This window comes from Pan troglodytes, chromosome 2, assembly GCF_028858775.2.
Source record: "Pan troglodytes isolate AG18354 chromosome 2, NHGRI_mPanTro3-v2.0_pri, whole genome shotgun sequence".
Lineage (NCBI taxonomy): Eukaryota > Metazoa > Chordata > Mammalia > Primates > Hominidae > Pan > Pan troglodytes.
The window spans coordinates 49090513-49116036 of NC_086015.1; the positions used below are offsets into that span (position 1 = coordinate 49090513).

Below are 25524 nucleotides of genomic sequence, written 5' to 3' on the forward strand. Positions count from 1 at the left end.
AGACCAAGGATTCTGTTCTAAGGGCCAACCAAGTCTGGAGGCACAGATTTCAGAGTGAGGGAGTCACATGATGAAAAAGGAATGGTGGAATAGAGGGGGATGTTGGATGGGAGGAGAATCTAGAACAAGCAGGGTGAGTGAAAGGGATGAAATGAAGTTAGGTCCAATATTCTGGGCCTGGGTGACTGGAGGAATCAAAGCATTCTAGAGCGTGAGGTGACCTTAGAAGATGTAATCTTGTATAGCCGTTCAGAATAGGTTAATGCCCTTCCTGGGTCCACGGCAAGTTCTTCCTCTCTTAGTTCTCTCAAGAGCTGGTTGTTGAAAACAGCCTAGCACCACCCCTTCCCCTGCCATTCTCTCCCTTCCTCTCTCACCATGTGATTTCTGCACATGCAGGCTCCCCTTTGTCTTCTGCCATGAGGGGAAGTAGCCTGAGGCCCTCATCAGTTGCAGATGCTGGGTTTCATGCTTCCTGTACAGCCTGCAGAATCGTGAGCCAAATAAACCTCTTTTCTTCATAAATTACCCAGGCTTATGTATTCATTTATAGCAACACAAATGGACTAAGACAGTACCCTCCCTATGGGGCAGTGTCCAGAGAGAAAAGGCCAGAAGATCAAAGACTGAACCTTGAGTCCTGAGAACAGGATCCAGGAGAAGGGGCAGTCAGAGGTGGGATGCAGCCCAGATGTGGTCATGGTGATCAAGGACGCAGTAGTGAAGGTGGTCAGTGCTGTCCACAGGCATGGTACTTGGCTCTGATCTCCCCAGCCCCACTGAAGCCTATTACAGATGGCTGCAAATTCTTTGACACCTCTCCCACTGAGATGGGGTGGGGGAATCTTTGCTTCCTCCATGTAAATCGGAGTAGGTTCTGTGACTAATGCCCCCCATAGAATAGAATGGAAGTTTAGCTGGGCATGGTAGTGCATGGCTGTAGTCCCAGCTACTCGGGAGGCTGAAGTGGGAGGATAGCTTTAAGCCCAGGAGTTCTCCAGCTGGGGCAAGAGAGTGAGAACCTGTCTCAAAAAAAAAAAAAAAAAAAAAAAAAAAAAAAAGGAATAGAATGGAAGTAATGTCATGCCAGTGTCCAGTTCCAGCCTCTGAGAGACCGGCTGTTCTGACCTTTAGAATCTGGGAGCACTCAGTTGTGGAACCCAGCCACCATGTTGTGAAGAAGCCCTGTGCAGTGGTCCAAGTGACCAGGAGTCAAAGCTCCCAGTCAATAGCCAGCACTAACTTGTCAGCAGTGTCATGGAGCCCACTTGAAAGAGGATTCTAATTATGCTGCCCAAGCTGTGGCCACATGGAGGAGAGATATACAGTCCCTGCTGAACCCTGCTCTAATTACAGGTTTGTGAGCAAAACTACTAATTGTTAACTAAATTTTGGGGTGGCTCATTACACAGCAACATCTGGTTTTCTCAGTGGATTCAATCCAATGTGCTTGGGTCTCCCCTCCTAGTGCATGGCAGATGGTGGGGGCCATGGGAACTTCCCTCTCTCACTGCTCTCCCTTAACTTTTGTTCTGGTGGCTGGTGACCTCCACGGGGCTTAGAGATCAACTGTGGTCAGTGATTAGGGTGGCCCTGGGCCTCTATGGGGGTTAGGTATTGGGAAAGGTCACACAGGGTGGGGCCCATGTAGCCCCCACAAGAACAGAACAGAACAAGCCCTGGCCTCTCAGCTACCCATTGGCATAGCTTCCATTCCTTCCACTTGCATACAGGGAGACTTGAAAGTCAGTGGTGGCGAGACTCCAAGACTATTATTTTTATTTCCGGACAAAAACATCTGCTTCACACAGTGCACAGCATCAGATGAAGAGGAAAGAACTTGTATCCCAAAGCCTGGCTTTCTGTATCATCCACAAATTAAGACAGCATCTGCTGAGCCCATGCTGAGCCTGTCACAGTCAACAACTGGGAAACTGGGGCCTCTACTGAACCAGGGGACAAGTAGCCAAAGCACTTAAACAGCTTGATACTTGTTTTTTGGTACATTTGTTTATTTAAAGCACAGGAAATGAATAAAATGCCACCTAAAAAGTATCTGCAATGAATAAATTATTTCCAGTGAAGCACTGCAGATCCACACACACCAGTCTGCTAACTTTACCAAGGCCATGTCCGGTGGGCTTGTGCTTGTCCCAGTTGACTCTTCCTTGAGACCTTTCCCTTCTGTGCAATGACCACAGCATTAGAGACCAGTCCTGCATGCGCTGGCCTTCCTCGTAGGCATGGCAGACCACATGGATGAGCAGTGGGCTGGCATGCAGTAGGCTTCAACAAATGGCACTTCACTGTTTCCAGTGACCCTGAAATGTTTTACGTAAGTGGGGCCTGGGCTTTAAAGAAAAGAGCCAGGGTTCCTCAGGCTGGGCCCCTTCACTGAGGCACAGCTTCAGGAAATACTGGTCTCAGGAGCCAGCAACTTGTCCAGGAGTTTTGAGCCCTCAGTTGAAGGAAAATGGCCACGTGGTGTCCCTGCAGGCAACAGTGATGTCGGTGATGGTGACAAGTAGCCAGCCTAAGGAAGGCCAATCCCACCTTGGGTGGAATGCAGGGCACCTAGTCCTGCTTGGAAGGGGCTGGGAGGTTGGGGAATGTCGAGAATGGAGGGCTAGGGCTCCACACAGTGAATTCAAATAAGGGCTCTTCAGTGAGGGAAGGAAGCCGCAGCCCTCCTTTGGCCCTTTATGCAGGGTCAGCATCTCGGCTCACAAGGCCAAGGGTCACTGGGCAGGAACCAGACTTTCAGAAGGGAAAGGTGCCATAGGCAATGCCAAGGGCATGACTTAAATATCCTATCCTCTGGAAAGTGTTCAAGAGGTCTTGCAGTACACGCCATTTAGGAGACTATAAAATTCCTTTCATTTATGCCATGTGAACAAGTTGAGGCGGTGCCTTTCCAAGGTGAATTCATTGAATACAATGAAGTACATTTATTTTTTGAAGGAAGTTTTTGCCACAGAAATATTGAACTTGGGACTGTGCTGACAAGCTATAACATAATCCCTCTCCTTCCAGATCAGAGCAGGGGTGAGGAAGCAAAAGTCCACAGTTACTGGGCAGGTAATTGGTATAAATGAGGGTGTGGGGCTGGATGCGGTGGCTCACATCTGTAATCCCAGCACTTTGGGAGGCCGAGGCAGGAGGATTGCTTGAGCCCAGGAGTTTGAGACCAGCCTGGGCAACATGGTGAAACCCTGTCTCTACAAAAAATACAAAATTAGCTGGGCATGGTGGTTTGTGCCCGTGATCCCAGCTATTTGGGAGGCTGAGGTGGGAGAATTGCTTGAGCCCAGGAGGCAGAGGTTGCAGTGAGCCGAGATTGCGCCACTGCACTCCAGCCTAGGCGACAGAATGAGATCCTGTCTCACATTAAAAAAAAAAAGAAAAAGAAAAAGAAAAAAAAGAAAAAGGGGAATGTGAGCACACATTGGTCTCATGGTCTACTCACCTGATTAGAGATTAATCCCAGTCTTTCTTTTTCATTACAATAAATGCAACCTGCAGGGGCATTGATCAGTAGAAACAAACACTCAGCCTCATTGTGGGAAGTGATAGGGCGTAGTGTGGGCTGTGGTGACCTGGTGAAGTGGACACCCCTTCTAAAGGCAGAGCTGGTGCCCAGCTCCAGCCAGTTGTTGCTAGGTGAGAATGTGAGCCCCAGCATGGCCAGATCTTCTGATCTGGGTTGTTTTTTTAAGTGTTAGAGTCCGCAAGCTAAACAAAACATCCCTGTGCGCCAGATCATTTTGTAGCCTCTCCTGTGGGAGTCAGTGGCAGGAAGGTGTGGTAGGCAGAATAACAGCACCCCAAAGATGTCCTGGTCCTAATCCCCACCTGTGGCTATGTTGTCTTGCATGGCAAAAGGCTCTTCCAGGATGATGAAGGATCTTCAGATGGAGAGATTATCCTAGATCTTCCTGGTGGGCTTTGTAAGTCAAAGAGGGAAGTGGGAGGGCCAGTGTCACAGTGATGCCATGTGAGAAAAGCTTGACCAGCCACTGGAGCCTGGGAATGCAGCCAGCCTCTAGAAGCTTGAAACGGCAAGGAACCAGCTTCTCCCTAGAGCCTTCAGAAGGAGCACAGCTCTGCTGACGCCTTGATTTTCATTCAGGGACATCCATTTTGGAATTCTGATCCCCAGGACTATAAGCTAATGTGTTGTTTTTAAGCTACCAAGTAATGGGTTGCAGTGGCAACAGAAAACTAATGCAGGGGGCCACTGTTTGGTATATATTTAAACATTTTTAGAGGATGAGAATATTCTGTAAATTTCTCTTTAAATGTCAAAGTATTGCTGCAGCTAGGAGAACCGCACATGGAAACTTGAGGAAATTTCTCTTATTGCTGGGACTATAGGACAATGGGATTCAAGATGAATTTCCACAATGGGATAACCACGAACCGACCTAGAGAATCAGGAAGTCTCTTATCAAAGCAGATATGCGTCAATGCTGCTCAAACACACACATTCTTTTCTGGTTGGACAGATTGTAAATTATTCCCACCACCTGGGGGACAGGCACACGTTTATCTAGCGGTCAGTAGAAGTCACAACCCAGGCATCCAAACCAGTTAGTATGAGTTATTACTAAGTCAGGTGAAAAGAGCTAGGTGGTTATACATTTGATCTCTTAAATGCACAGGTCCACCAAATAAATAATAATAAAAAGGCACATTGTCGTTTTCATCCCGGGGACCCCAGTGAGAGTAGGGACCTCAGGTAGGTTCCTTGGAATTGGAACTGTTGTCCTGAAGAGGGCAAGCCTCTGTTTAACACTCTGAATCCAGGGCTTGCTGCAACCCTATGCTAGGTGACTCAGGCCTCTCTCCTCTCATTATAGGCTGGCTAACCGCATAGCCTAAGTTGAGAAGCACATGAGCTGTCATGACTGTATCCAGATCAGAATTCATCATTTTCAATGTCTTGCCCTTAGAATGAGTCCACTGAGCAATGTGAAGTTGGCGGTGTCCAGGAAAACTTCCTGCTGTTCCTTCTGTATAATTCCTCTTCTTTAGGATTTCTGGTTAGGAACACAGACGGGTGTCTCAGTGCCCTGCTTTATGAAACTCAGCAAAGCGCCTGGAATGGATCAAGTTATTCTGCTGGCTCCATGGGCTCCTGAGTGTTCAGTAAGGGAATGTCTGTGTCCTTGCTGCTTACATCCCCATTGTTGGGATGGGAGAAGGTGTACGGTTCACTCTCGGACTCAGGAGGGGAGCAAGGAGGTGGCTCCTCAGTGGCCAACTTTGCAGTTGGGGCCCTGGAGCATATGGTGGGTGGGGAGGGAGGGCAGACCCCCATGGTGCCCTGGAATGGCCGGTAGGTGTCCACCTCTGGCTGCAGGAAGGACCCGCCGGAATCCTGTAGCAGATGCCCATATACCATGGTGTCCTCGATGACTGCATACACATGGGAGTCATTGTCCTTTCGCCCTTTCTGAAACTTTTTTGGCTGCCTCGGCATCTCAGTATTGATGTTGCCATTGTAGATACCCACGGCGGGGCCCTTGTTTGTCTTCTTTTTCCTATTTGGAAAAATGGAACAAGACAGAAGTCAGAAAGGCAAGAATCTTCGATGGGTACCATTGCTATGGCCCTGCTAGAGCTTGGATTCTTTAGGGTTCTGACCATGTCTCCCCCAAATCCCTCAGATTGCTCAGCATTTGAAGCTGAAACTACTGTCCTCAGTGAACATTTAGAAGGGACCTGATTTTGTCTCCAGTTTTCAAAGTGGAAACAGAGATCACAGGTGGTAGAAGAGTGGTTTAGAGAGGGCACCTCTAACACTATCTGTGCTCAATTCGTTTTTGATAGATATGTGGTATCCAATGGTGGAGACATCTGACAATCCCTTTCCCCTCCATTCTACCAGAAATGGGCAGTGTCCCAGACCTTCTCAACCACATCAGGCTCAGTCATGCCTAGGTCAATCTTCCCACACTCTTATACTTTCCCGTAGCTCATGCTTTATCTCTCTTTTGCCTGGGAAAAGCTCTGACCATCTAGATTCTAAATGGTGATACAAGAGACTCAGGAGGCCAGGTTGTATCTTAGTTTTCAGCATGAGCTGGGGAGAGGATAACTCAGCATTAGCAGAGAGACCCAGTGCCTCAGTAGTCACCCCCAACAGAGGAAAGAGCTAAAAAGAAGACAAAATTCAGGCTGCAGTGCCAGAGTTCTTCAATAACACCATTAGCATTTGGTTTATAATGTTCTTTGGTACTTGGACCTGCATGGGCATTAACGCTTGCTGCCACAGAAAACAAAGCTTTGCTCTCCATCTTTGTGAACCAAACAGCAGGGAATGCTGACTTTTTAGCTGACCAGTGATGCAAATGGAGGACATTAGCTCAATTAGCATAATGGGCCATATAAGGCACAGGCTGGCAGTTCATAATGGTGGACAGGCTCTCTGTACTTTGCTGAGATAAAAATAAACCTGGTACCTTTAGCTTGTAACGCTGAGCCCCTGGCCAGGAGGATGGGTTCCTAAGGCTCCTGCCTGAAGCCCTGTAATGTTTGTCCCCACTGAAACTCTTCTCATGCTATCCTGAAACTGACTGTCTATTTGCCTGTCTTTTCAGTTCCCCTGCCCCCATAGAAGAGATTGTCTCACTCATCATTGTCCCCAGTACCTCAATGAATCCTAGTGCCCAGGAGACACTCAGGAAGTACCCGCTTAGTGAACAAGTTAGATGGCATTGTCTCTCCTCGTTCTCACTGCACAACCTGTCCATCCTCCTACAACAGCTTGGGCATGGACAGGCCTGATGCAAACCTGCCAGCCAGCAGCCTCACACAAGCAAGGCCTGTAGCAAGGCTGGACTGATGATTCTCAGGCTTAAACTGGCGCTGTTTCAAGATGAGGCAAGTGCTGGATCTCTTTCCTTGTCCAATTCCCTCCTGATAAGGAACCTGGGGCCCAGTGTTAATGCCATGCTTCCCCAACTGGGTGGGCTATTCCGTGCACCCCAGATGGGAAAATTCCCTGAGAGAAACAGTAACATGATGTTTCCTTAAAAGCAGTCCTTTTTCCCCCTTGTGTTATAGGTACAGCCACTTCTCATGGAGAAAAGACCTCCTGCAAGCCAGTCCTTCCTCATCAGTAGAGACATTTGTAGACAGTCTTGTTGTAGACTAGGAATTTCAGTTGTTTGCTCAGGTCCACAGTTAATTTCTAAAAAAGAATTTTTTGGCTGGGTGTGGTGGCTTACGCCTGTAATCTCAGCACTTTGGGAGGCCGAGGCGGGCAGATCACAAGGTCAAGAGATCGAGACCATCCTGGCCAACATGGTGAAACCCTGTGTCTACTAAAAATACAAAAAAAATTAGCTGGGCGTGGTGGCGGGTGCCTGTAGTCCCAGCTACTCGGGAGGCTGAGGCAGGGGAATCGCTTGAACCTGGGAGGCGGAGGTTGCGGTGAGCCGAGATCGCGCCACTGCACTCCAGCCTGGCAACAGAGTGAGACTCTGTCTTAAAAAAAAAAAAAGAATTTTTTTCAGGTTGGCTTTTTGGAAGGTCAAACCATGTTAAGGAAAATAGCTCTCTTCTCTCTCCCATGACTTTAGTCAGAAATATGAGCAGAATTTATACAGTTTGGTGGCAGCACGGACTCTGTCTAAAAAGGTCAACATTTTCCTTTTATAAAATAGAAGCTCGGCCAGGTACGGTGGCTCATGCCTGTAATCCCAACATTTTGGGAAGCCAAGGTGGGTGGATCACTTGAGGTCAGGAGTTTAAGACCAATCTGGCCAATAAGGTGAAATCCCGTTTCTACAAAAAAATACAAAAAAAATTAGCTGGGCGTGGTGGTGTGTGCCTGTAGTCCCAGTTACTCGGGAGGCTGAGGAAGGAGAATCACTTCAACCCAGGAGGCGGAGGCTGCAGTGAACCGAGATTGCACCACTGGCAACAGAGCAAGACTCTGTCTCAAAAATAAATAAATAAATAAAACAGAAGTTGTCCTCCTGAGGGGATGGAAAGAGAGACTGAGGCAGTTAACTGGGCCTTCCTTCCTCTTGGCCACAGGCCTGGCCTCTGTTACATACCTGGAGCCCAACAGGCAAGAATAAAGCAGTTTGCTTAAGAAACTGCAGGAGAACAAGCTGGGACAACACACATTCATTCTCCTTAGGGTGACGGAGGGAGTGGTTTCAGAGGCACAGTCTGGCAGAGCCTACGTGAGCATTTTCTTGCCAAGATCACTCCTGCTTGATCAATCTACTGAGCAAACAGCACTCTGCTTGCAGGGGACTTGTGCTGAGGCAGCTGCACCACGAACTACATACAGGTGAAAATGTCACATGTGTTTTTTATCCCCCCCTCACCCCCAGGCATGGGATTTTTTTTTCTCCTGAAAGCATGACTCACACCTGGCAATATTGTTTAACATTGATCTTTGGGGGAAAAAATGGGAAGCAAGAAAACAAAGTCAATAATGAACAATCCACCCAGTCTGTGTGATCTGAGGAGGCATCAAATCAGATAAAGAGAGTAAGAGATTCCACCTACTTCTTTTTCACACAGCAAATGATGAGTCCGAGGGCAGACAGCAGTAAGACTCCACCTCCCACCACTGCGATGAGGATGACAGTCAAGTCTGTGAGCAGAGACATAAAGAGACAGATGAAGAGGCAGCTGGGGTTAGCTCTGCAATGAACTTGAGGCATCTCCAAAAGCAGCTGCCATCTTTCCAAAGGTGGAGCGCCATACATGTGGCTCCTTGTGTGCACATGCGGCTCCTCATATCACAAAGTGTTTATTTCCTTTCCTCTTGGATCTGGGTCAGCCAATATAAGGCAACTGTGCCAGTTCTGGGCCTAACTTTTAAGAGGATGTCAGCTTGCACTTTCTCTCTGAGAGAAAGCCAGCTACTATGTAAGAAGTCTGACTATGCTGAGACCACCATGCTGTGAGAAAGCCCAAGCTAGCCATGTAGACATTCCACCGGGGAAAAAAATCAACCCAGTGAGAACCAAAGGCCATAGACATATGTCTCCAGTTGAATTCTCCAAGCCATCCTCTCTACTTGTTCAAGGCGTCTGGTTGGGGCCCCAGATATCCTGGAGCACAGATAAGATACACTGCTGTGCCCTGTCTGAATTCCTGATCCATAAATTGTGGGTAAACAAAATAGCTATTGCCAAAGCCACCAAATTTTGGGGTAGTTCGTATATAGCAATGAACAATTGAAACAAACTGAGGGACCTACCAGATCAACTTCAAAGGCTACTCCTGGCCTACAACAGGTGTGTTCCACTGATTGCCACAGCCTGTCTTGGAGAAGAGAAGAGCAGAGGAGGGTAGGAGAAAGCAGGGAGTCAAAAGTCAGAAGTGAGGCAGCTAAAGGGAGGGTTGTTTCCTTTGTGCTGTCCTTTTCCTGCAGCTGCACAAAGGAAAAAGAAAATAAATCAGAGGGGGAACCCTGTACCAAACAGCGATTTAGAATGTCTTGCTTATTCACCAAGAAAACAAAAGGTGAGATCCAAAGGAAAGAGGAATGGAAAGAAATGACAGAAAATGAATCTAAGAGAGGAAGAAAACCCAGGACATAACCTATGAGTGTGGAGAGGTTTTCACTTGTGGCATTTGGCTCCCACCAGTTCTCTTGAGGCTAACCAGTTGTGTGGCTTGGATGGACCTTCAATCACTCTGACCCCCAGAAAGGGAAAGGGAAAAAAGCAGGCTCCACGGTCCCTTCTGGTTCTGACACTGTGATGCTCTGTGCCTTCACTGAGTAAAGGGCAGACATGGCCCCACCACAGCCTGCCCTGCCACACCTGCATTCCCTTGCTTGATACCCTTCAGTGGTGCCCACGACTTTGAGGAATAAAGGCAAACTCATCATCCTGGCTCCAAGCCCTCCCATTGAGGGTATTTCATGGATTCCAATGTTTCACTGAGACTAAACAAAAAACCATGTACCTGTCAGACTTTTCAGGTCCCCACATTTTAATTCATGACACTGAATCCCATGATACTTTTATGAGGTGGCTATTATTATCTACTCTCTGTAGATGAGGAAGATCATAGGCGTGAAGAGACTTCCCCTACGTAAAAGAGAGATAAATGGTAAAGGATGCTGGTAGATTGACTAAAAAAAATCTAGGCTGGCCAAAAGAATGCAGTCGAAGGGATGGTGTGTGAGTTCCTAACCTAAAAGTATCAAAAGACCTTATATGCCTCCTCCAGTCTCTTGTGGATCTCTCTGCCTCTGCCATGAAAACAGCCCAGGCTGGAGAACAAGAGATCATGTAGAGTCAAGCCAAGTAATCTCAGTTGTCTCAGATGATCTTGGCTGAGCCTCAGCTTTTTGAAAGCACCAAGCTAAGATCAGCAAAGTCCTCTAGCCAACCTGCAGCTGCCAGCAGGTGCATGAATGACTGAGCCCTGATAAGTCCAGCTCAGACCAGAATTGCCCAGCCAACGTTGGAGCAATAATAGATGGCTGCTACTAAGCCACTATGTTCTGGGATGGTTTGTTACTCAGCACTATTGATGCAATAGCTGACTGATACATGGACAGTCAGGACTCAATCTGCGTTTCTGACTTGTCTCCAGGCTTGCTCTCTATCCTCCAGCTGACAATTTTTTGTTCATCACCGTCCCCAAAGACCCTGAAGGCCCTTACCCACAGTCCTTGGGATAAGTGTCACCGAGAAGAGCAGGTCTAGCTGCTTGCCGCTCGTGGGGCTGCAGTTAGAGATGTTGACCCAGAAGCTGTGATGGTGGAAGCTTGGCTTGGGGAGCACATCCTCGTCCAGGCTGAAGATCTCCTCAGCCCGGGTCCGCTGCTCCTGGATGATCATGAATGCGCGCCCTGTCTGGCAGACCACGCCGCTCCGCTCCTTAAAGAAAGTCAGGCAGGCCACCTGGTCTCTGGGCACGCTGATGTTCCAGGACACAGAGGTGAGGGATGGCAGGCCCCGGTCCCAGTTGGGGGTCCTCAGGTAGACCTTGCTTTTTGTGTCAGGGGTCACCGTGAAAACGCCTTCCTCTGCAGGAAAGGGAGGGAGATCTAGACAGATGTTTCATTCAGTCAACATGGAGAGGAAAGGGAGCGGTGGAGGAGATGAAGTCCAACTGTCCAGACCAGCGCTGTCTAACAGAACTTTCTGCGATGATGGAAATCTTCTAGATCTGCACCATCTGATAGGGTAGCCACCAGCTATATGTCTGCTGAGCCTTGAAATGTGCCCAGCATGACCAAAGAACTGCATTTTAAATTTGTTTCATGTTAATTTATTATTATTAGTTATTTTTGAGAGGGAGTCTCACTCTGTTGCCCAGGCTAGAGTGCAGTGGCACGATCTCGGCTCACTGCAAACTGCAACCTCCACCTCTCAGGTTCAAGCAATTCTCCGGCCTCAGCCTCCCGAGTAGCTAGGACTACAGGCATGAGCCACCATGACCGGCTAACTTTTTGTATTTTTAGAAGAGATGGGGTTTCACCGTGTTGGCCAGGCTGGTCTTGAACTCCTGAGCTCAAGTGATCTGCCTCCCTTGGCCTCCCAAAGAGCCGGGATTACAGGCATGAGCCACTGTGCCCAGCCTCATATTAATTTAAATTCAAATCATTGCTATGTGGCTAGCACCACTGTATTGGTCAGTGCTGGATCAGTCTCAGTCAGAGTAGGTACTCAGGACTTTTGAAAAAAAACAAAACAAACAGGCAAACAAAAACCAGGCAAGTTTCCCAAAATGGTGGTTATCGCAGCTTCCTTTCAGAAATGCTCTCAACGTAGCTACTATATTCATCTACTGCCCTGCTCCGGGGTGGGGCTGGTATAGTCTGATTTCTGTTTCAGAGATTAAAATATCTTCAGGTTCTGGGAAGAGTTCCGGAACTGCAAAGCTGAAAGAGCTCCTGACATGTCAACTCATCCCTTCCTTACCTTCAGGAGAGATAAAACCCACACATTCCACACGGATGAGAATGTGTCTTATTTGCAAAGACTCCTCAGAAGGAGTTTCTCTGGTAACCTTGGAGATATCAGGCAGCCTGGACCCACCTTAATCTTATGACCAAAGATTCTTCTCCCTCCCACTCACACCTCAGAGAATAAGAGTAGGAAATAAACATCAAAGGTCTTGGTCAATTTTAAAATGGCCTCTAACTTAATGTTCTTGGAGCAACTTGTAATGGTGACTGTGACTTTTAAAGTCAACCATGTAGAAGTCACGTTGTGAGCCATTTAGACCTCATTTACTGCCTCAGAACATGGAGACCACATGCCAGCTTCCCAGGAGGGTCGGGTCTGCCCAGCCGTGCTGCTGGACTCTGGCTCCAGAGACTCGTCTCCCTCCCAACGCTCCTCCCTCTGTGCTCTCGGCACTGCATTCTGAATTGTAAAAGCAGAGTCATAAAAATGTCTGCCTAAGGATTTTTATGTCACTACCTTAAAAATCCGGGACTGGGGAATATTTGGCTATTTCTCATTTATGTCCTGCCTGCTTCCAAAAAAGTCTCAAACCTGATTATGTTTTTGCTGCCTACCAACCATCGCCTCCCACTGTCAGAAACATTTTTTATTTCTAATCTCAGGAATTTTCCATGCTAGGTTAATGGTAAAGTCAGGATTAGGACTCACTATCTTTCAAATTTCTTGTGCAAGGATCAGCATATTGAGCTATCCCTTCTTTCCAAACTGGCAACTTAATTAAGGTGATCACAAAACTAAAATCAAATAAATGCTTAAACTAAAGGGGCATGGAGATGGGGGAGACCCCCCTTACCTTTGAAATAAGGTATAAAGGACACCGTCAGACCCTGCCTGGAGGCCTCTTGTCGGAAGCTGGGGGCAAAGGTGCGAAGGGTCACCGAGATGTTCTGCTTCACCTGGATCTGCTTGATAGAGCCTCCCGGGCAGAAGGAGCCGAAGTACAGGTCCTGGCTGGGTATGGCACTGGCCACGAGGTAGCTGAAGCTGGTGTTGCAGGGCTTCTCGTGCGTATGCTGCTGCAGCTTCTGGGCTGGCACCAGCACCAGGCTGAGCCTGTCCTTGGGCACCAGCAGCTTCCAGGAGAAGTCATGCAGCTCCACAGGCAGGTGGAGGATGTCACTGGGCACCTGGAGTGAGTAGGATTTCCTTTGGCAGTACCGGTGGTCTGTGCAGCCTGGAAGAAGTGGGGCATGCTAGCCATGCACAAAGGAGACCAGAAGTGCACCCTCCCCAGCTCTCCCGTCAGCCTGAGGTTGGGTGTCTGCATGCTGCCCTGTGTTTCCCTTCGGTCTCTCTTCTCCCACCCTGCCCTCTGCTTCTGGCTCCTCTGTGTTCCTTTTCTAGCGGTCCCTCTGCTCTCTTAGTAAACATTCTTACTGTTTACTAAGCTGGCAAACAAACTTCTGGGTAGTACTCAGGGTTGAAATTTCCTCTCCTTTTTTGCTTAAGTTTTTCTTCTGTGTATCTGTGTCTTAGATGCTAAGTGTCATGGGGCAGGGCACAGGTTTCACTCCACCCAGACGTGTTGCTCAGGAGGCAGTTCTGGGCAGTGGTTGGAGCTGTGAGTGGCGTTGGGGAGATGTTAGTTCGTCTTCTGGCTCTGCCACTTCCTAATAGGGTGTTCTTGGGCAGGCTACTTTGCCTCTTGTGGCCTTAGTTCCTGCATTTGAACTAAGAGCACACATCAGAAGTCATGGTAGCCCAGCAAGGAGGTGGCTGTTGGTTTACCGGCCTTCAGTCATCAAACATTTTTTTTTTGAGACCGAGTCTCACTCTATTGCCCAGGCTGGAGTGAAGTGGTGCGATCTCGGCTCACTGCAACCTCCACCTCCCGGGTTCAGGCGACTCTCCTGCCTCAGCCTCCCGAGTAGCTAGCATTACAGGCACCCACCACCATGCCTGGCTAATTTTTTGTATTTTTAGTAGAGATGGGGTTTCGCCATGTTGGGCAGACATGTTGGCAGACCAGCCTGCCCAACCTCAAGTTATCTGCCTGATAACCTGACCTCAAGTTATCTGCCTGCCTCGGCCTCCCAAAGTGCTGGGATTACAGGCATGAGCCACTGTGCCTGGCCAATCAAACATTTTTCAAGTGACTAGTGCATGTCCAGCACCGGTAGGGGCTAACTGGATGAAAAATAGAACGAGTCAAAGTTCTTGACCTCAGGAATCACAGTCTTGTGTGAGAGAAGACAAGAGGGCAGTGAGTGTGGAAGTGGGGGTGTGGGGTGTGGGGGGATGGGGATGGGAGAGGCTGGGGAAGTCTGAGCAAGAGAGGAGAGGATCTCACAAGAGGAAGATTGGAAGGCCGGGCAGAGAGACATAAGCCTGAACATGGGGCAGTATGACACACTTCTGAGGGCTGCAGGCTCTACCTGAGGCTGGTCCAAAGGGACGTGTTGACACCCACTCTGCTTGCCTCCTGGTCACCCTTGCTCACCTGCACTGTGGGTGGGGTTTTTTTTTTTTTTTTGAGTCTTACTCTGTTGCCCAGGCTAGAGTGCAGCGATGCAATCTCGGCTCACTGCAACCTCCGCCTCCCAGGTTCAGGCCATTCTCCTGCTTCAGCCTTCTGAGCAGCTGAGATTATAGGCGCCTGCCACCACGCCCAGCTAATTTTTGTATTTTTAGTAAAGATGGGGTTTTACCACGTTGGCCAGGCTGGTCTTGAACTCCTGACCTCAAGTGATCCACCAGCCTTGGCCTCCCAAAGTGCTGGGATTACAGGCGTGAGCCATCGTGCCCGGCCAGATGGGCCTTTTTGATATGATTTACAACCTACCCAGGGAACCCCACTAAGGCAAGGCGGGGAGAGAAGAGCTATCCATAGCCAGGGACAAATGCACTGATTCAGGGGCGTACTTATGGTTTTTTCCACATTCATCCACAGACGTGTCAGATCATCACAAAGGAAGGAGATTTTGTGTTTGGAGCCAGATGTCAGGGTGACGTTGCTACTGCAGGTCCGAGATTCTAGACACACGAAACAGCCAGGGACAAACTTGCGGCTCTGTTTGACGGGCCGTGGCTCGATGGTGAGTGACATGGCTCGCTCATTACTCAAGTCAACCACGTAGATTTTATCTGAAACCACAAACAGAAAACAGGCATGAAGCATGGAACAGCAGCAACCACGGGAAATGGCAAAAATTGGTAGAAAACCTCTCCTGAGGAAGAAAATGGCATATCAGACCATGGATGGATAATGTTGGGAAAACGTATTATTAAGGCAACATTACAATAACTATCAAAGAAGGTTAAAAAGAAAAATAATGGACTTCACTGCAATAAAAACAAAGAGAAAATCATTAAAAATGTGGCATAAACACAAATTATAAAAGTGAAAAAAAGATTAAAATATCTGTCTGATGATAGGTGCTACAAATAAGGTTAAAGGACAAGGGACACATCAGGAGAAAGTGTTTGCAATATAGAATGAGCAGCTCACAGAAAAGGAGATATAAATGACCAAATATTTAAAATATAGAAAGTTCTTAATGTCACTTGTAATCAGAAAATGCAAGTTAAAACAAAGTGTTACTGTATCCCACTCCTCAGATGGGGGGAAATGTAGATGTCTGGCAATACTGAAAGCTGGAGAGGCTACAGGAAACAGGCCCTTTGGCACACGGCCGGTGGGAGCCTGGAACAGCCTGTTACAGAAACATGAGAATTAGTAAAAGAATGAACTCTTGTCTCTTCTGGGAACCAAACAGTGTGACATGGCCATGAGTGCCCACGTTTAACTGCAGCACTGTGATTGTGGGAAACTAGAGACCACCTTATACTGGAATAGATAAACTATGGGGACATTCACCAATGGAATATTATGCAGCTGTTAAAAAGAATGAGGGAGGCTAGGCACAGTGGCTCACGCTTGTAATCCTAGCACTTTGGGAGGCCGAGGCGGGCAGATCACCTGAGGTCAGGAGTTCAAGACCAGCCTGGGTAACATGTTGAAACCCCGTGTCTACTAAAAATACAAAAATTAGCTGGGTGTGGTGGTACATGCCTGTAATCCCAGCTACTTGGGAGGCTGAGACAGGAGAATCGCTTGAACCCGGGAGGCGGAGGTTGTTGAGAGCTGGGATTGTACCACTGCACCCTAGCCTAGCGACAGAGCGAGACTCCGTCTCAAAAAAGAAAAAAAAAAGAGGGAGATTTGAAAACCTAAATATAAATATTGAGCAAAACAGCAAGTTGTAGATAATATGTACAGTATGATACAATGCAGATGGTAAAATCTCTCTGTGAAACAAAATAGCTATTTATATGTACAGACTTATGTATGCAGATGAAGAGAAAAAAGATCTGGAGAGAAATATGACAAATCCGTGACTGTGGTTACCCCAGAGGAGGAACCTGGGAGTAAAGACAGACTGAGTGGTCAAGGAGGATTTTAGCTTTGCCTATAATATTTAAATTTCTAACAAGAACATAGTTAACTATTTCTTGCATCATTTGGAAAACTGCTGGATTATTGGTCATTTAGGTGATTTCTATAATTTTGCCATTAGAAATAAATGAATAGTGCCAGGCATGGTGGCTCACACCTGTAATCCCAGCACTTTCAGAGGCTGAGGCGGACGGATCACTTGAGGTCAGGAGTTGCAGACCCGTCTGGCCAACATGGTGAAACCTCATCAATACTAAAATACAAAAATTAGCTGGGCATGGTGGTGGGCGCCTGTAATCCCAGCTACTCGGGAAGCTGAGGCACGAGAATCGCTTGAACCCAGGAGGTGGAGGTTGCAGTGAGCCGAGATCCCGCTATTTCACTCCAGCCTAGGCAATAGAGCAAGACTCTGTCTCCAAAAAAAAAAAAAAAAAGAAAGAAAGAAAGAAAGAAAAGAAAAGAAAAGAAAAAAAGAATAGGGATACCTTTTCAACTCTTTAGAATAGATTACCAGATTGGTTTATAAAAGACTCATTTCACTTTTTAATGTTATCCCTAGAAAGCTCTACACCACAGATGCCTGGGGATCAACTTTTACTGAGTTGCTTTTGAATTTCATTCATTCTTTTGTTAAAAAAAAAAAAAAAAAAAGCCCATCAGATTAGGAAGGCGCCTGTGCAAAGTGGTGCTAACTTTGCAATTCAAGGGTGTTGACAATATCACCCATCAGCGCCAGCGAATGAGTTCAATTCTAACTGGGAAAGCTCTATTTCCAAAAAGGCCTGCTAAACTTCCTTCTTCCTCATAACAGGAACCATATAATTGATGGACTCTCTCCTCTTGAACTGGCTGCAGGGAAGCTCGGTGTCAAATTAGTAGCACAATTAGGAAAATGTTTTATGGCTGTCATATCTGTTAATTGCCTGCTGTAGTTCTTGCTGTCTATTTTCCACGTAAATTTTGACATCACATCCAATAGTGCTTTAATTAGAGAGATGCCATGTCTAGAGCTGAAGTATATATTCTAATGCTGCTAACTTAAATATAATTTGATTTAGAAAATAGTCAGCTTTTCAATCACCTAGCCCCACATCCAGCTCATTTCTTACTGTCTTTCAAAACTCACCTTCACTGTTACCTCCAGGACACCTCCCCACCCCAAAGCCGTGTTAGAAGCCCCTCTGCTTCTGCAGTCCCTGCTTACCTTTACCAAGGCCCAGCCACACACTGCAGTGGTCTCCCCACCCGCTCTTCCCTCATTTCCATCTTACCAAAGCCATGCATGCACATACTTTAAAGCAGAGATTCTCAGCCTTTATTATTATTATTATTATTATTATTATTATTATTTTGGGGGACAAAGTCCCACCCTGTCACCCAGGCTGGACTGCGGTGGCGTGATCATAGCTGACTGCAGCCTCAACCTCCCAGGTTCAAGCGATTCTCCTGCTTTAGCCTCCTGAGTATCTGTGAAACAAAACAGCTATTTATATGTACAGATTTATGTATGCAGATGAAGAGAAAAAAGATATGGAGAGAAATATAACAAATCCGTGACTGTGGTTACCCCAGGGGAGGAGCCTGGGATAACCACAATAAAACATGCTCTGTTCCATTGCTCAATAACACACTCCGTTCCATTGCTGCCTATGGATCTTTCAGTTTCAGGCACTGTCTATTGGCTTCCCACTCAGGAAGATGTGGATTTCTCCTCCTTCACCCCACACCCCCTCCACACCCCACACCCCCACAACACAGCACAGACTAGCGAACACTCACACCACACACACTTCCCATTCCCATTCTCCCATCTTCCTGATAGTTAGCGTCATATTTTCAGCTAGATCTTCATTCTATGTTTGTGTAATCATGACTATGTAATAATATTAACAGTGTTTAGGTAGTTATACTATATTGCATACTATAATTATTTTTCCTTTCTGCATAAAATTTTGTGTTCCCTGTAGTGAATTATTATCATTTTAATCATTTCCTTAGTTTCTATGTACTTATCAATAATTTGATACCCAAACTCTCTTCCACTTGTATAAATCTCCTTTCAATAAATTTGAAAACATTAGGTACTTCCTCAACTTCTTAAGAAATCTCTCCAGAGCCTTTTCAATGCTCTAATCTAAAGGGGCTGCTCTTGATGCCTGGTGCTCAGGTGTGATCCTGGATCTCCTTCACTGTCATCATGGGATTCCCTTTGCTTCTCTCTTGGACTAGATCCTGGGCTTCCTGGATCCATCTTTTCTTTTTTCTTTTTTGTTTAATTTTTACTTTCTTTTTAGGTGGATTACAGCCTTCAGGTGCTTCTTGAGAAAGTATATATGGGGGTAAATTTTTTTAGATATTGTAGGTCTAAAAATGTCTTTATTCCACCTTCACACTTAATTGTTTGGCTTGGTATAAAATTCTAGGTTGGAAATAATATTCCTTCAGAACTTTGAAGATCTTACTCCATTGTTTTATAATACCCAGTGTTGCTGATAAAGTTTGTTGCCATTTGGTTTCTTCTTCCTCCGTATAAAACTTTTTTACCTCTTCTCTAGAAGCTCGTAGGGTCTCTGTGTCCCTGATATTCTGAAATGTTACAATACTGTGCCTTGGTGTGGGTCTATTTATATCCATTGTGTTTGGTGGTCCCTTCCAGTTGGCAACTCATATCCATGAGTCCTGGCAAATGTTCCTGAAATATTTTGTGATGATTCCCTTCCCTCTATTTTTTCTCTCTAAAACTCCATCTATCTGGATATTGGGCCTCCTTGACTGGTCCTTGAGTTTTATATTTTCTCTTTCTTTCTATCGTGCTGGCTTTTTCTTCACTCCACTTTCTGGGAGATATCCTCAACTTTATCTTTCAGCCCTTTTGACTCTTTCATTTCTGCTAACGTATTTTTAATCTCCAAGAGTTCCTTTGAACTCTTGGAGATTAAAAACAAGCTTTCTCCTGAAAGCCCTTTTTAAAAATTACAACCTGTTCCTTTTACATAAACGCAGCATCTCTTCTTATTAACTTGAGAGTCTTGATAGCTGATTTTGTTTTAGTTTTTTCTCCCTCTATAGTCTCTGTTTCCTGCAAGTGGCTTTTCTTCTATTCATTTGTTTTAGTCTTTGTATTTTTCATTAGGCTTCACCAGATGTCTGAGGATCTATATACTGCTCTTATTTAAAGTGAGGCACTAATGCTATTTGGAATAGCTCTGCTTGTTGACTGGGCTTCTCAGTAGGGTGATATGGCCAGATTGCTTCCTGGGGAGCCCATAACATCAATATCTTTGGGTCTTTTCTCTTAGATTGGTCAGATGCCCCCAGAGAAGAAGTCATTCTCTACCGAAGGGAAGAAACATACCCATGGGCACCAGGGAAGGAAGGATGGAGCCTCATGCTCAGTACTTCAGTTTTACTCAATCCCCCGTGTTCAGCTTAGTACCTCCACCTTCAGTGTGACTGGGATCTTTGGTTCAGGGACTCTCATCTCAGGAAAAGAAACTTCTCTCTTCTGTCAGCTCAGGGAAGAACAGTTGTTTGGCTGCTTGTTGGCAAGGAGACCATCTGGGGCTCTAGTGGCTCTTCCCACCTTAGCCCCACATTTGCCCCCAGTTCTGGAGGAGACTTGCTGCCAATTCTTGAGGCTTTGCAGGATAAAGCAGATTTCTTCTTGGTTTTTCCCACTGTTGGCTTAGGATTCTGCCCTTTCACGTCTGCTGGATCAGTTACCACCTTTCTACTCTATGAAATGTTATATGATATTGTTTCCTTTCTACTTCTCTTTCTTCCTTGAATTTTATGTCTTTAAAAATATAAAAAAATTGTACCTTAAAAATGTTTTAAAATGCTTTAAAAATGTTCTAAGAAAACCCATTATATTAGGGTGTATGAAGGGAGTAAAGCCATCTTTAACGGGAAGTCATGATTTTCCTTTTACTTGTTCATCTTTCCCACCAGAATGTGAACTTCATGGCTCCACATAACTGGTATATGGTAGAGGATCAATTACAATGTTAGGCTGTTCATCCTCATGATATCCTTGAGAGGGAGTGTGTAAATCAGCTGAGGCTAAATTATGCTGCAGCAACAAATGATCCCCAAATCTGAATGGTTAGTATAACAAGGGTTTATTTCTTGTTCACTTTACATATTCATTGTGAGTTGGCTGCAGCTCTGGCTTATGTCTTCTGAATTCCAGATCCAAGTTGAAGAAGCCTCTATTTGTGACACAGCAGTCTTGTGACAGAGTTTGAAAACGTGAACCACATGATGAGTGCTGAGGCTTCTCTCAGAAGTGGCAGGCTTACTTCTGTTCACATCTCATTGGCCAAAGCAAACCCACATGGCCAAGGCTGTGGTCAATGCAGTACCAAGTCTAATCCTCCCTCAGCAGGGGTGGTGAATATTTTAGAACAAAAATGCAATCTAGCATAGGAGGCATTATCACTACCATTTTGCAGACAAACTAAGGCTAGGAAGTGGTAAGACTGGCAATGAAGTCAACATCTTCCTGATTACAAAGCCTGTGCTTTTTCTATGATGTTCACTGCTTCCTCGGACCCAACTGCCTCTCCTCTAGCCTGGTGGTTGCACTGAGGAGACAAGAAATTGTGTGGGCCCTGGGACTGGCTTCATGCAGCTCACTTATAGATGGCACACTCATGGAAAAACTCTGCCAACTGCCATCCAGCTTCAAGATGATAGTGAAGCTGTTCCTTAATGTGCTGTAGAAGTGTATTAAATGTGGTCATGTGCTGGGTGCAGTGGTTCATGTCTGTAATCCCAGCACTTTGGGAGGCCGAGGTGGGCAGATCACCTGTGGTGAGGAGTTCGAGACCAGCCTGGCCAACATGGTGAAACCCCATCTCTACTAAAAATACAAAATTAGCTGGGCATGGTGGCGCGTGCCTGTAATCCTAGCTACTCGGGAGGCTGAGGCAGGAGAATCACTTGAACCTGGAAGGCAGAGGTTGCAGTGAGCCGAGATCGCACCATTGCACTCCAGCCTGGGCAACAAGAGCGAAACTCCAGCTCAAAAAAAAAAAAAAAAAAAAAAAAAAAAAATGTGGTGATGCTTGGTTTAGTTCAACAACCATTCACCGTTCATCAAATATGTACAGAGGGCCTGTTTCTACTTTCAACACTATGCTCCAGTGTTGGTACACACAATAAATAGGCTTTTCCTTAGAGAAGATTGCAATTTAAATTTGCATTAGGTAATACTGTTTTTATTATCTTCATTTTTTTTTGAGATGGGGTCTTGCTCTATTACCCAGGCTGGAGTGCAATGGTGTGATCTCAGCTCACTGCAACCTCTGCCTCCCAGGTTCAAGTGATTCCCCTGCCTCCGCCTCCTGAGTAGCTGGGATTATAGGCACTTGCCATCATGCCTGGCTAAGTTTTGTACTTTTGTAGAGACGGGGTTTCACCATGTTGGCCAGGTTGGCTTTGAACTCCTGACATCAGGTGATCCACTGCCTCGGCCTCCCAAAGTGCTGGGATAACAGGCATGAGCCACCTTGCCTGGCATATATTCATTTTATAAAATACAAATTTAAAGCTTAGAAAGGTTAAGTAATTTGCCCAAACTTACATAGCTAGCTAGTGGGTAGGACCCAACATCCAAACATACGGTCTTAACCTTTCGATATATATCTTCCCTTGGTTAAAAAGAAAATTATTTGCTGGGCATGGTGGCTCATGCCTGTAATCCCAGCACTTTGGGAGGCTGAGCTGGGCAGATCACTTGAGGTTAGGAGTTCGAGACCAACCTGGCCAGTATGGTGAAACCCTGTCTCTACTAAAAAAAAAAAAAAAAAAAAGAAAAATTATTATTGTTTTGAGACAGTTTCACTCTGTCAACTCTGTCACCCAGGCCGGAGTTTATGGCTCACTGCAGCCTCCGCCTCCTGGCCTCAAGCGATTCTCCCACCTCAGCCTCCCTAGTAGCTGGGACCACTCCCTAGTAGCACATGCCACCACACCCAGCTATTTTTTGTAGAGACAGGGTTTTGCCATGTTGCCCAGGCTGGTCTCAAACTCCTTTGGGCTCAACCAAATATGCCTGCCTCGGCCTCCCAAAGCGTTGGGATTACAGGCGTGAGCCACCATACTTGGTCTTGATTTTTTTTTTTTTGACAAATAATAATAAAATACACAGATCTTAAGTGTTCAGTGTGATGAGTCTGTACAATTTTGTTATATCCATTGTATCAATCACCCAAAGAAAGATCTAGAACATTCTTATCATCCCAGAGTTTCCTTTGTGCTCTTTTCCAGTCAGTTTCCCCCAACTTCCCATCCCCTAAAAGGCAACGATTTTCTGATTTCTATCACTGCAGATTCTGGCTGCCCTGGAACTTCATAGAAATGGAGTTGTACGGTACATACTCTTTTGTCTCTGGCTTTTTTTCTCTCTGCAGAATGATATTTTTAGGGCTCATCCATGTTGCTGTGAGTATCAGTAGTTCTTTCCCTTATTATTCCTGAGTAGTACTCCATGAGCGAGCATATCACATTTGTTTATCCATTCCTCTGTTGGTGATTTAGATTGTTTTCAGTTTTTGACTTTTATGGATAAGACTGCTATGAATATCCTTGTACAAGTGTTTGAGTAGACACATAGTTTCCTTTCTCTTGAGTAAATACCTAGGTCTCATAGGTAGGCACTATGCTTTGAATATAGCTTGTCCCCACCCAAATTCATATTGAGGTGTGGTCGGTCCCCAGTGGGGCAATGTTGGGAGGTGGTGCCTTTAAGAGGTGATTAGGTTGTTAAAACAGATTAATCTCTTTCTCACAAGACTGGGTTAGTTCCATGGGAGTGGATCAGTTTTCACAAGAGTGGGCTGTTATAAAGCTAGGCTGCCTCTCATGTTTTCATCTTTTTCACACATGCCCGTTTCCCTTGCCACTCCTCTGCTATATTATGGCACAGCAAGAGGCTCTCACCAGAAGCTGAGCAGATGCTGGTGCTTCTTGGACTTTCCAGTCACCAGAATCGTGAGCCAAATAAATCTCTTTTCTTTATAAATTACCTAGTCTCAGGTATTCTGTTATGGCAACACTAAATGGACTATGAGAGTAGGTGTAAGTTTAACTTCATAAGAATCTGCTAGACAATTCTCCCAGGTGGTCACACCATTTGACACTCCCAGGAGCACTCCATAAGAGTTCTGTTGCCGTCCATTCTCACCATCATTTGATGTTTTCAGCCTTTCTTGTTTTAGCTATTCTAGTGGGTGTGAAACACTATTGTGGTTTTACAGTTTATATTTCTTTTGAAAATTATTGTATAATAGTCAGGTGGACTGTGGTGAGACACCTCATGTCCCAGCTAAAACAGAAGCCCAGTTTATTGATTCTGGGGGCAAGACAGACCGCCCGTTATGAGGAGGCTCTCTGTAATATCACACTTCATTCCACTTTCTATTTTGCCTTTGCACCTCATTCATTAGTCATTTTACACATTTCTTTCCACACTTCTTTTGGTTGGATCTCAAAATAACCTGAGGAACCTGAGGGGTAGACACAGTTAATTTCCCTGCTGCCTACAGAATGTTTTCATATGTGGCTTCAGCAGGCAAAACAGGGTGGAAATGTGCAGCCCTTATCTCTCACAGATGGGTGTTTTAAATGTAAAATTACCTATTAACATTCATAAATCTATGGAAAGACAAGACAGATCTTTACTCAGTGAGGTCTGTGTGCTTTGACAAGTTGCCTTATCTCACCCTCACAACATGGGGGGAAGGAGGAATGACTATTGTTATTTTACAGCTGAGAAGGTTGCAAATTAACCGCTCAATGTTCCCTAATAAAGGGGCAGATCTGTGATCTGGACACAGTTTCCTGCCTTGAAAGAATCCCATAGTTTTTCCACAACATTGCAGATGCCTTCATATAAAAAACATTTGAGGCTGGGTGTGGTGGCTCACGCCTGTAATCCTGGCACTTTGGGAGGCTGAGGTGGGCAGATCACCTGAGGTCGATTGTTTGAGACCAGTCTGACCAACATGGAGAAACCCTGTCTCTACTGAAAATACAAAATTAGCTGGGCATGGTGGGCTTGTAATCCCAGCTACTTGAGAAGCTGAGACAGGAGAATCGCTTGAATCCAGGAGGTGGAGGTTGCGGTGAGCCAAGATCGTGCCATTGCACTCCAGCCTGGGCAACAAGAGCAAAACTCTGTCTCAAAAAACAAACAAACAAAACATTTGAGCCTGATGTTTAACCCCCACCTGCCACCAAAAGAAAACCCTTCACTATTTAATAGTTATTGACACTGTTGTAAAAGCCACACTGGGGACCTTTGAAGGGATTGGGTTACTGACTGATGTTTCATAAAGGCCCCTAATCATTTTTGTGGTATCTATAGATAGACATTTTTTTTTGGAAATGGACTCAATGGGAGTAAGTCAAAGGCCATAATACCTATCAGCTCAGCAGGACAAATTTAAGACTCATGGAGCACAAGTTACCCAACAAAAACAAAAAACAAGAAGCAAAAACAAATCCAATAATTATTTAAGGTTCCAGGTGGCTTCTGGAGGTTGTAAAAGCCAAAAAAGGAGCAATGTATCTGCTTCCACAACCAGCATTCACCCAGAGTGGTTAACAAAGCGTCCTGTGTAACACACTGGAAATGCACATCTGCTTGTCGTATGTGACTCATGATCACCCAGAAGCCCATGGGTTTTGAAGATAATAGTTTGTTTGGTATTTTCAGGAAAGCAAACAGATTTTCCAAAAGCTAGAAGAGGATGCATAAAGCAGTAGGCTAGTAGGCTAGAAGGCTCTCCCTAAAGCCTTATAGATGGGTAGATATATAGATGGGTAGAATATAATATAGATGGGTAGAATACTGTACCATTAACTCACATAATCATTATCAGCAGGGCCACTTGAACCTTTAGAAATTATACAAAGAGAGAAACAGGCTGCCTGGTGAAAGTGGTAATAACATCAGGCATGACATGGTAATCTTGTGATATCAAAAAAGAAAGGAGAGGGTGCATTGTGGAGCACTTAAAAACAAGATTTGTGTGGTAGAGGTGAACATGAACTGAGCTCTCAGACACCCCTGGTTTGCACACTGTGGGCAGCTGAAGCCATCACTGCTTACAGATGTGGTCACGGATGGCCACATCAGTTATTCCTCAGTTCCTGGGTAAT

At 45.7% G+C, this 25524-nt stretch overlaps 1 protein-coding gene across 3 annotated transcripts in view; it reads right to left on the bottom strand.

Annotated features, from left to right (window-relative positions):
* Positions 1–1764: 1764 nt before the first annotated feature.
* Positions 1765–25524, bottom strand: part of CDCP1 (CUB domain containing protein 1) — a 64619-nt gene continuing 40859 nt past the window's right edge. The window contains exons 5-9 of one of the 3 annotated variants that reach the window (XM_001147144.8): positions 14823–15044; positions 12754–13134; positions 10649–11014; positions 8530–8617; positions 1765–5543 (exon numbers count right to left, since the gene is read on the bottom strand). In XM_001147144.8, the coding sequence (XP_001147144.1) occupies positions 5114–5543; positions 8530–8617; positions 10649–11014; positions 12754–13134; positions 14823–15044 (1487 nt within the window). In that variant the 3' untranslated portion in view covers positions 1765–5113. Of the gene's footprint in view, positions 5544–8528; positions 8618–9229; positions 9404–10648; positions 11036–12753; positions 13135–14822; positions 15045–25524 lie in introns of those variants that run through there. The other 2 variants (XM_009445340.5, XR_010155582.1) reach the window with 2 other exon arrangements.